The sequence below is a fragment of the Anguilla anguilla genome, chromosome 18 (genome assembly GCF_013347855.1).
Source record: "Anguilla anguilla isolate fAngAng1 chromosome 18, fAngAng1.pri, whole genome shotgun sequence".
NCBI lineage: Eukaryota > Metazoa > Chordata > Actinopteri > Anguilliformes > Anguillidae > Anguilla > Anguilla anguilla.
This window is the reverse complement of record NC_049218.1, coordinates 22,621,771-22,633,127: the sequence shown is the minus strand read 5'-3', so window position 1 is coordinate 22,633,127 and position 11,357 is coordinate 22,621,771. Positions and strand designations below refer to the sequence as shown.

The 11,357-nt window shown below is 45.7% G+C and overlaps 1 protein-coding gene across 2 annotated transcripts; it reads right to left on the bottom strand.

Annotated features, from left to right (window-relative positions):
• Positions 1 to 387: 387 nt before the first annotated feature.
• Positions 388 to 11,357, bottom strand: LOC118218009 (actin-related protein 2-B). 2 transcript variants are annotated; one of them, XM_035400306.1, is made up of 9 exons: positions 11,206 to 11,357; positions 7,960 to 8,070; positions 6,573 to 6,788; positions 5,897 to 5,969; positions 5,234 to 5,370; positions 4,447 to 4,596; positions 3,048 to 3,193; positions 2,358 to 2,490; positions 388 to 990 (listed from the first exon to the last, which is right to left on the bottom strand). In XM_035400306.1, exons 1-9 carry the CDS (start codon positions 11,251 to 11,253, stop codon positions 820 to 822), a joined length of 1,185 nt encoding a protein of 394 aa, XP_035256197.1. In that variant the 5' UTR covers positions 11,254 to 11,357; the 3' UTR covers positions 388 to 819. The 2 variants fall into 2 exon arrangements, with proteins under 2 accessions (XP_035256197.1, XP_035256198.1); XM_035400307.1 differs by lacking the exon at positions 388 to 990 and adding an exon at positions 1,187 to 2,104 and having other exon boundaries at positions 2,315 to 2,490.

The window sequence follows — 11,357 nt, the reverse complement described above, 5'->3', positions numbered from 1 at the left end:
CCAGAGAATACGAAAGTAAAGCGCTGAAAAAAAGTTATAAACATATAAAAAATAAAAAAGTACTAGACATCCAACAGAAAAAAAAAAGCAAACCCCATTTATTTTCCCCCAAAAAAGAGAATATCATGATTATGACAATAAAAAAAAAATGAAAGCATCCTCCCTGAAACTGATGAATACTTTGTTTGGAATGGTAAGTCGTTGTTGGATTTGAAATTTCAATGGATTTGATGCCAGTGAAGCCAATAATATGAGGGCATGAGGCCACAGAGGTGATGGACCTGCAGTCACAAACCGAATCCCACAACTAAGCCCCCCCTCCCCCCCCCCGAAAAAACAACCCACTTGGCCCATCTCTGCCCAACACTCTCAAACCCCCCCACCCCCCCACCCCCCCACCCCAAACAAGTCTGAGCAGCACACCTGTTGCTGTAGACTCCAGGAAATGTATGGATAATGGGGGTGGAGTCAGGGGTGTGGGGGGTCAAACACTGATAACAAGCAGCTTGCCAAAGCAGGGCCTTTACAGGCAGCACAGGCCGAGGCCCGTCTCTGCAGAAACAGAAAAAAATGGAAATGGATTTTGGTGGCCAAAAATTCTGCGCCAGTCACGGGCACAAAAGAGAATGCTTTCTGAGGAATGGCACAGGAGGGAACTCCACCTAACACAGGAACGGTCACTCATCCCAGTCCCACCCACCCCCTCCCTCGCTCCCGCCCGCCCGCCCCCCTGTGGATGAGAGACTCTAAGGTAGCAGGTAGCAGAAGAGAGAGAGGGAGGGAGGGATAGGGAGCGGTGGGTGGCGTGGGGGGGGGGGTTTATCTGACGGTGACTCCCAGCTTCTCCAGCACGCGCATGCCCTTCTCCTGGTACTCCTCGCGCGTCAGCCAGAAGTTGTCCTTGTCTTTCATGATGTCGGCCAGCACGGCCCCGCCCAGGAACACCATGTGCTTACGCCGGGGCGGGTCCTCGATCCGGATCTTGAATTTCTGTGAGGGAGGAAACGCACGCGTACACACACACACGCGCGCACACACACACACACACACACGGGAGCGCACATACACACACACGCGCACACACGGGAGCGCGCACACGCGTGCGCACACACACATACACGCACGGAAACACACACACCGCAAATATACAGGCACACATACATGCCCACACACACACACAGGCAACAGGGGGAGAGAGGAGGCAATAAATTTCCAGGCTTTTGGCTGAACTTTCTACTTGTGTGGCTAATGTATGCAAAATACATTAGCTGCTATGCAAGAATTTCAACAATGAAAGATTAAAGAACACAGTCTGAAAGTTCCATCCAAATAAAAGGCCTGACGAGACTCAAGTGACGGGGTGAAATTTCTGAATCGAACTGAATCCGAATTGTTAAAACTGTTGAGCAACTCTCAGCATTTAAAAGCTGAGCCCATACATCACTTTTAAGGGCCCCTCGGGCTGATCCCGACAGCACTCCGGTTAGGCAATAACCGGGCTCCGCGTTTCCTTCCCTTAACTGCGGCTGCAGGACAGACAGGCATGCTTCCTCACCTTATCTAGCCCTCCATCTGTAATTGATTAACTAAACACAGAGCCCTGAGCACCAGGCCAAAGAGGAGTCCGGGCTTGGGGCCAGATGTTAAACGAGACCGAGCCGGGCCTGGCTAGCTCCAGCCTCGTTAGCGTTAGCGCACATTGCGCAGTGTGTGGCATGGGGTTGTGTGGACCAGACTGTGAGAGGCCTCAGTGAAGCTACCACCGTGGAGCCATGTCTCCACCTAGTGGACATCTCCCCACACGGCACTATTTAAAGATGTTCGGCAATAGCTAGCTTACATGTTTTTAGATACTAGAAAACCGCTGTAGAAAAAAGTGATGTCTCACTCATAGACTGACCAGACACTTCCCAAAGGTATCGACAATACCTTTATTTCACCAATCGATGGTGGGAAGGTTTCCAAATGAGGGGTAGCCACAAGTGACTCATTTTACAAGGAGTCAGGCTCAAGATTCAGACGAAAAAGTGTCAAGAGTTTCAATAGAAAAAAAATCAGCTTTTCCCCACCCAAACCCTGGGCTGGCTGTATCTATCGGACCCCCCTGGTAAATGGTAAATGGTAAATGGACTGCATTTATATAGCGCTTTTATCCAAAGCGCTTTACAATTGATGCCTCTCATTCGCCAGAGCAGTTAGGGGTTAGGGGTTAGGTGTCTTGCTCAAGGACACCTCGACACGCCCAGGGCGGGGTTTGAACCGGCAACCCTCCGACTGCCAGACAATCGGTCTTACCTCCTGAGCTATGTCGCCCCTGACCCTGCAGTGGCGTTTTGGGCCGCCCCCTCGCTACTCACCGAGAGCTTGTCTACGTCCCCCTTCAGCACGCGCTCCAGGTACAGCTGCTTCAGCTCCCGCTCCAGGCGGGACGGCAGGCCGGGGTACATGGTGGAGCCCCCCGACAGGACGATGTGTTTGTAGAATTCAGCCCTGCGGAGGGGAACAGGATGCGCCTTTACACACCGCCCGACGGGTCCCGTTAATGGCAGCAGTACGGGCCAAGAGAACTGGGACTCGGGGGACTTTCATGGTGAACCATGTTCCCTTGTAATGGTTACATCATACTTTGGCAGCCATTTTTGTTCTTTTCAGATTGTTAACTGATATCACTGAACATGTGTGGCAAACAGAATGAAGTTTTAATATGTTTGCAAGGTTAGCTAACTTTAGCTAATATTTCCCTCACTGAATGCACATCTGAACTGCTTCATTCAACTGCTTCAAGTGTACAAATTTCTAAGCAATGCGCGGATGTGCAATTTGTCCTTGAGCCACTAAGTGCACATGTTCACAAAGGCATGTACAAAGCACAGAAATGAAGAAGTAAATTGTAACTGTTGGTCACTACATCCGGTTTTTCAGTTAATAGTGAAATGACTCTTCACAAGCATTGTGTTCTCATGGAGAGGTGGGTGGGGCCTGGTCATGTGATGCAGCTGACGCTAAATGCGGTGCATGGTGGACCGTGTGGGGGCAGGTCGTTTTACCTGGTGTCAATGTCAGCTGCCTGAATGGTGTTGAAAAGCAGCTCGGCTACACCCACCCCCTCTACGTTGATGAGGTGGGGCTGGAACAGGGCTTCAGGTGCCTCGAACCTCTCCCCGCCGACCTTGATGACTCTTCCGTCTGGGAGCTGGGAGGGACAGGGAGGGGCAAACGGGCATGTGAGGGGGAGGCCTTCATCACAAGGGCTCTGTGGCAGAGCTGCTCAGAGCTGTGGTCCAGCACGCCAAACACACACGCCACACGTGTGCCATTATTTCAGAAGGAGTCAGGCTCAAGATTCAGACCAAAAATAGTGTCAAGAGTTTCAAGAATAAAAATAAATAAATTACAATAAAATAAATTAAAACCTCCCTTACCAACAGATAAACTGAAAAATTCATAACAGAGTACCATTTAGAGTTTTATTCCCCAAAGTCAGGCGATCCAATCCGCTACAGCGTTGAAATAAATGAATAAATAAACCGGATTAACGAGCGTTAATATAAAATAAAAAGCCTTAATGGCGGGGTCTGGCCACATCCAGCTGTAGTGGATACATGCACCGACAGAACACTGCGGAACACTGTGTGTTAGAACACTGGTGCATAAAGAGCCCATTGACAGGGTGGTGTCTGGGGTCCTGATGTGGAAACAGAAATCAGGTCAGCGTACGCAGGACCGGCCACACAGGAAATAATGTCACGCGCTGGTCAGGCTGCACCACAAGCCACAGCGCTCTCCTTGTTTTGACAGCTTCAGGAACTCTTTGGAGTGGAAGAACGTATTGCGTGGGGGGAACTCTCTCCCACACACTCCACCACATCTCTTGGTCAGCTGGGGAGGCCCAAAGGGGTTTGGAGGGACCAGAGGAGTCTTACTGGCCTGGCAGTATCCAGCGAGCAAGCAGGAATAGAACCACACACTGGCCATGGGACCACACACTGGCGGTGAGGCCAAGAGAAAATCTCCCTTCTGGTCAGCTGGCAAGAGGCAAGTCCCTGTCAGTCAGTTAGCAAGAAATGATTCACCACCAGCCAGCTGGGTCCACAGGCTCACAACTATCCCTACGGTAACCAGTCAGGGTCCCAGAGAGCAGGCCAGCCTTTCTTAGCACTGATTGGCTGGTTGATTTGCTGAGGGCACCAGAAATGTCTGCTGCAGTGGGAAACGCTGCCACCTACAGGGCAATGCACATACTACATATTTTGATTTATTGGGGATTACTCCTTCAGCCTCCGATGTTCCTGGAAGTCCACCAATAGCGTGGAGGAAACCTTAAAATAACTGAGGCATACACTTGAGAAAAAAAAAAATATATATATATATGTATATAACTGCATACAGGAAAAATATTTGGGTTAATTTAGTGAAACAGCTGATAATAGTGTAACAGAGACTGACCGTGTAGGACTCCACCAGCACGGTGGTCTCCAGCGCCAGCTTCTGCTCCTGCTCGATGTTGTAGCCCACGTAGCACAGCTTCTCCTTCATCATGCGCACCGTCTCAAAGTCCGCCGAGTGGTTGAAGGCGTAGCCCCTCAGCAACAGCAGCTGCAGAGAGCGAGGAAGAGGAGGGTTCGGCTGAACGCACGCTCCGATACACAGCCACACCACACGTGGTCGCACGACTGCAGTCACGCGGTCACAGAGGAAGACACGGAGAAACAGGGCAGCGCACACACAGAGCGGCAGTGAAAGTCATTCAGACTGCGGCTGCGTTTACTGGCGCACCAACACCCCGATTATTGGGAGTAACCAGTTCATGCCAGTATATTGATTATCGTGTACACATGGATATAATGCAATGACTCCAATAGCCGCGTTTACATGATTTTTTCCATAATAGTCATATGCTCAATGGAAAGCATATGCCATGCTTGTTTTTCTTAACTGGGATGTTCGATGTCCGCCTGACATGCACATTTTCAGAAAGCTGACAATAATCGCAGTAAAGCACCAAAACAATCAGGAAAAAAAGTCTTAATTGTGTTTTGATAAAGATAATCAGATAAAGGCATTTTCATGAGCATTTCAATAACCGGGCCAGTACTGCCAATACTGGGGTAATACTGGAGTATTAGTGTGAATGTGAGCAGAGTGAGCGGAACAGGCCAATAAGCCGACAGAACAGAGGCAGAGAGAGAGACAGATAGACAGACAGACAGAGAAACAGAGAGAGAGAGCACACCTTGATGAGGTAGCGTGTGATGTCTCTCCCTGCGATGTCCAGCCGCCGGGTGAGGTGCGGCAGAGAGAAGCCCTCATAGACAGGACAGATGTGAGTCACTCCGTCTCCCGAGTCCACCACCACGCCCGTCAGGAGACCTGAGGACCAATCACAACGCACACCAGGACCATGAGCGTGCACCTGACAAACCGTCACTCGAGTCAGCCAGTCTGGGCCATACACATAACCAGTCTCAGTTTCAGTGGCAGAAATGTTACTGCTGTTAATCTACACCTCCTGGGTAGTAAGAGCCTCTGCAAGACTTGCAAAACTAACACAAACTACACATCCACACAGCAGAATGATAAACCCTCCACTGCCAAATGGTCACACGTGGGTGATGTATTGTAAGGGCAGACATGTAGGGGAACAGACGCCATCCACTCAGCAAGCTTTAACCCTCCTCTTATGTTTGGGGTCAATTTGACCCCATTCAATGTTTACTGTCTCTAAAAATATGGTTCCCATACTTTTTTCAGCTAGATATTTCATGACTTTTCCTAACTTTAGGGGGAAAACATGGCAAACGTGAAATGAACTGCCAATTAATGAAATTGCTGCCAATTAAATGGCATAGATTACTCTGAGTTTCCATGGCAACGCAGTGACAGGCAGGTCAAATACCTTGAGCGTAGAGTGTCAGCACAGCCTGGATGGCAATATAAACCCCTGAGAACTGATACATCTCAAACATCACCTGTAAGGGACACAAAGCAGAACGTCAGGGCAGGTAAAAACAAAGAACCAATTATTACCTGTGATAACAAATGCAGACAAAATTCAAGCGTGCATTTCCAGAAATGTATATCTGAAAACACAATTGTGTTTGCTGCTGGAGCACAGAGCACATGTGGGGTAACAGCCATCTTGAGTTGGGTGCAGGCAGAGTTCAAAGGGGGGCCAGCCCTGCGGCAGCTGTACGAACAGCAGGGCTCGGGTTAATAATGGCAGTACCACAGACTCCCACAGAGAGCACTACACGTGTGTAAAGTATTCCAGACCGAGCCCAGCTCACATACTGTATACCACACCCTCAAGATAAAACACATGGGGGCCAGTGAGAACCCTCACTAAGAGTGAGTACAACAAGGCCTTACGCTGTTTAATAAATTACACTTGATGGAAACTCAGCTCTGCAATTTCTCACCAGTTGAAATTCCAAAAATTCTCAAATGGGAGTGCCTCTGCACGACAAAGCACTGCACTTAACTCAAGTCACCAAATGAAATCAAGACGAGGGCCCCGGCCTCCTCTGTAGGGCCCTCACTAAGCCTGGTTCACAAACATCATGCTCATGTACCTCGATGATCTTCTCGCGGTTCTTGGTGGGGTTCATGGGAGGCTCCGTGAGGAGGATCTTGCAGCTGCGCGAGTCGATGTTGAGCTTCTCGGGCCCGAAGGTGTAGTCCCACAGGTGCTTCATGTCGTCCCAGTTCCTGACTATCCCGTTCTCCATGGGGTAGTTCACCTCCAGCATGGACCGCAGCTCGCTCGCCTCGTCCCCCACCATCAGGTCCTGAGAGGTCGAGGTCAGAGGTCAAATATCAAGCCCCCGTGTCACAAACAAACACACACACACATATATATATATATATATATATATATATATATATATAATATGGAATATGCACCTTCTCCAATGTTAATTACTGGGCTGTTGTTATGTAATATCCAGACATAGAGTGAACTGGACAGGGTTCATACAGGACAGTAAATCAAACAGGTCATGCACAGCCCCAACTACAAACCCAGAGGAGGGTCCCAATTATAATAAGGTGATGCCTAAAATGGAGGTAAAGAAGAACTGGAACCACCCTGAATGAACAGGGCAGTGACTGAGGGAACAAAGCCTCGATATGGAGAGAAATGGTCATGTGATATAAGCACTGGCTTTCTGTGAAGTAATTGTGAGTACTCAACACATCATGTTATCAAACAAATACAGCCCAGAGTTGTTTGCCATCTGGCTAAGGTCAAAAGAAAATAGCGCCAAGAAAAAAAAAACTAAAACAGGGTCTTTCCTGGCATGAAAAGTGTCTCTGCTGTTCCCCATCATTTATCATTTTAATTTAGCTAAGCTTAAAATTGTGGAGTACAGAGCCAAATCAAGAAAAACTTTCTTTGTTCCAAACATTATGGAGCTCACTGTATATTTTTCTAATTAAATAGGTTCTAGAATTAAGGCGGGTAGCAGAGTCAATCGCAAACTGAGAGCACACTAATCAAGCTGCAATACTAATCTAGATGCAATATTAAAGCAGGCCAGCCACAATGCTGAACTGAAATGGCCGATGCGCTATATTTAGTTTGATAAAACTGAAGTGGTCAGACACAGAGCTGGCCTACTTTGCTAGATGTGCAAACGCCTGAGCAAGAACACCAACACAGCACATCAACGTCATTCTGTCAGGTACGCCACCCATGAAAAGACACACAGCTGTTCCTCTTCTCTGCTGCGTCAGACAGCACTGGCCAGTCAACAGGCTCAGCTTCTGCATTCTGGGAAAGGGATCTGGACTACAGTCCTCCCTCTGTGACAGACAGGCTGGAGGCGTGAGAGGAAGAGGTAGAGTCAGGTGCGAAGGCAGGATAAAGAATTTGGGCAGGGGAAGACGCAGCCCCCACAGGAGAGGAGCCAGCAGCGGATAGGACTGCGGCCCAGGAGACGGGGACAGCGTTACCCTCACCTTAATCTCGATGTTCCCCACTTTGGCTGTGGAGCGAATGATTGGCCTACCCACCAGGGCAGGGAAGATGTGTTCAGGGAAGTTGGAGCCTGCATAACCACACTTCACAAACTAGAGGGGAGAAACAAGCGGAAGGAAGGGGAAGGGGAGGGGGAGAGAGAGAGAGAGAGAGAGAAGGGAGAGAGAGAGAGAAATTCAGACAAATTACTTCAATTATAAAAAACTTTATAATTAAAAAGAAAGACCAACAATATCCAATAGCAGGAAGGTACATCTGTCACCTGTCATCATCTGAGAAACAACAGTTAACCACCAAATGCATACGTTTTACCATTATTATAATTATTATCATTATAGTGTTGTTTGTTGTTGTTATCACAGTTAGATATAGCAATTATTCTGTTCAATTAACGTTCATGTTCTAATGTATTTCTGTATACACTGGCAACATTTACAAGTGTACTTCATGCCAATAAAGCATTGTGTTTTGCATTTGAGAGAGAGAGAGTGAGAAAGAGGTTAGCGAGGATAGAGGGTGGGGTTGGGGCAGTGAACATGGGCACAACGTGAGCGTATTAATGGCCCATGCAATTTGCCCTTGCCTTAATGCCATTACATGCTTTCTCTTTTACATTTGAGGAGCATACTGATGTAATTGCAATTCTGTAATTGTAATTGGTAGTTGACAGTAATTCCATTTCTGCACGTGCACTGAAAGCCTTGTCCGTTTTGATTGCAGTTTGATCTTTGGGCCAGAATGGGCTCCCGGTCATTGGCATCAGTTCAAAACTCCAGCACAATCTGCCACACACCCTCATCCTCATCACTACAAATCATTTGACCCATGAAGAAGGTGATGCAGTATGCAGTAATGGACTGCAATGCGTGGGTGCTTCTGCAACTACAGGCACTTTTGGCACCTTTGGAAAATAAATCTCCCTGAAATTGAATTTTGTTCATCAAGTATTTAATGCAAATCAGTATGCAGGACACTCATATAGTCTCAAAGATTTTGATGAGGAATGTATTATTTTAACGAATTATCACCATGTGCCTCTAAAACATGTCCTTGCCAGAACATTGAGGAAAACTTCATTTCAAATATTTATTCCTGTCATTTATGAATATTTTCTAATATTTAATTAGGTTTATTGCCAATTCAGCTAGAAAATATCTGAAAAGAGATTACTTATGCATTTTCTCTCAGCAATGAGAAACCTTATTCCATAAACAACTACATAAATATTGTTAGAAATTAAAACATTTTTGTCTTTTCCCCACAAATATAACACATCAAATAGAACACTTCTTATAACTGATATTTAGAAACTATAAAATATTCATAAAATATATGCAGTTGAAGTAATGGCATGTGGCAGCAATGACATGTACTTGAAATTTAGAACAGCAAGAATATAATTTAAAAACAGTGATTGATTTAGAGAGGCTCAAATATCCCCCTTTTTAAAAAATACTGAAATATCTACAGGCAATATGATTGTGTCCTAGGAAGTGGCATGCAAGGCCATAGTGTGCTATTTAACATCACTAACACACCTGACAGTGCCTATATTCGGCTGCCTGGGTCAACAACAGAAAAACCGCAACTCTGAGGTAAAGCAGTTTTGCTTAAAAGCAGAGCTGTGACCTGCTGATTTGGTGTGTGTTTTTCATAAAATAATATGGGTTCCCCCTGTATGAGATCTTAATTTAAAAAAATTAAAAAAACTTGCACAAACTTCAGCAAACTATTACTGTGAAGGTGGTAAAGCACTTTTAATTCAGGCTTCGGCTCCATATTTTAGTTGGCTAAGCAATTTATATTGCTTCCCATTGCAGCTTCTCCTCATTTTAGATACTTTAACTATTCACACTGTTGTTAACTGCACTGACGATTTCATTACTTCGTTAAAAAACTGCATCCAGTGCCAGCTACCTGACAGCCACACAATAGATGGTCGCTGTCTTGTGCGTTTTCACACTTGAGCTAACGTTAAGTTAACTAGCCTAATAATTATGCATTGCGGTAGCACTTAAGGAAATTAGTGTGTTCGTATGAATTTCGGACTAACTGTATCGCAGGGGGCAAGTTTAACATTTTAAAGTATTTATTGCTGCTACTAGCTACCATCAAAAACAATTAACAAATCATGAGGTATCATAATCAAAACAAGCAAATCAATACCAATGGTAGCTATGTGTGGTACATTGATACAAAAGCTAGCTAACTTAGCTTACTAACTAGCTTACAGTGGTACGTCACCAAATCATACTAGCTGCTAGTACCAATGAAGAATATAGCCTAATACAACTATTATAATATCATTGAATACGATGTTTAAAGATAATACTACACTACAGTAGCACAATGACGGAGAGTGAGAAAATCATGTGCCAGAATAAGATGGTTTAATATTGGTCTACCTTCACTGCCAAGATATCCCCCATTTCTTGTCCAATATAAACAGAAATGATGTCAAGTGGGGACACAGCCAACATTACTAACCTTACCTAGTTGGCTCACGCTACATTCTGAGTTCAGCGGTCTCGAATGCAAGTTACTGGACAAAGATGATCCATTTGACAGGCAGTAGACTATATGCTGTTAGCAACCAATGAAACGATAATTCACATGTACTAATGTTAACTGACTGGGAAACCAAACAGAAGCATAAGCGTCCAGATTTCATGACGTTGGCAGCTACTAGTTCGCTACAACGGCTAGCTAACTGTTCAGTAACAGTTCAATTGGCTGTTAGTTAAAAGGATGTTTACTAGCTAATGAATTAGCTAGTAAGCATTCAACGTGATCTAAAACGAAATTAATTCAGTCAGCTAGCAAGTTGGAGACAAAAACCTACTAAAACTGTACGTTCCGTATGCTAATATTGGCCAACTGTGACCATGGTAAGGGATCAGTACATTTAGAGCATGTAACTTAGGTAGCTAACATTAGCAGCCGCGGCTTAAAAAACAACAGCGCCAAGTGGAAATGCCATTGCCTATTTACAACTTAGTGAATAGCATACTGCATTGTGTTCCACAGTTTAGCGCCATAACACCATCAGTACATTTGAAGAATACATAATTAACAAGCTGTCAGACACACATTCCTTTGCCTACCCACCCAGTTAGCCACTCTTTACTTCCTGTTTTTGACAAATCTCTACCCGCAATCAAAATCGTCTTGGACAAACCCGGAAAAACGGAGAACCAATGAAAATAGCATTTTGTCAACAAACTTACGCCGGTTCCATTGTCACAAACCACCACTTTCCTTCCCTGACTGTCCATTTTATAAAATCCAGGAACCTGCAAACCTCTCCACCTCAACTTTCTTCTGCGAGCCGGAAATCACACCCCGGCTCCCGGAAAGGGCTTTTTCCGGTTTGTATGAC

Bases quoted from the DNA above. Each gene is read 5' to 3' on its own strand.
- LOC118218009 (XM_035400306.1), bottom strand. From the start codon at position 11,253: ATGGACAGTCAGGGAAGGAAAGTGGTGGTTTGTGACAATGGAACCGGC. The intron at 4,597-5,233 runs GTGTGCTCTCTC...CGCTCTCTGCAG, and splicing joins TCACACGCTACCTCATCAAG to CTGCTGTTGCTGAGGGGCTA. The intron at 3,194-4,446 runs GTCAGTCTCTGT...TGTCCCTCCCAG, and splicing joins TGCTGGTGGAGTCCTACACG to CTCCCAGACGGAAGAGTCAT.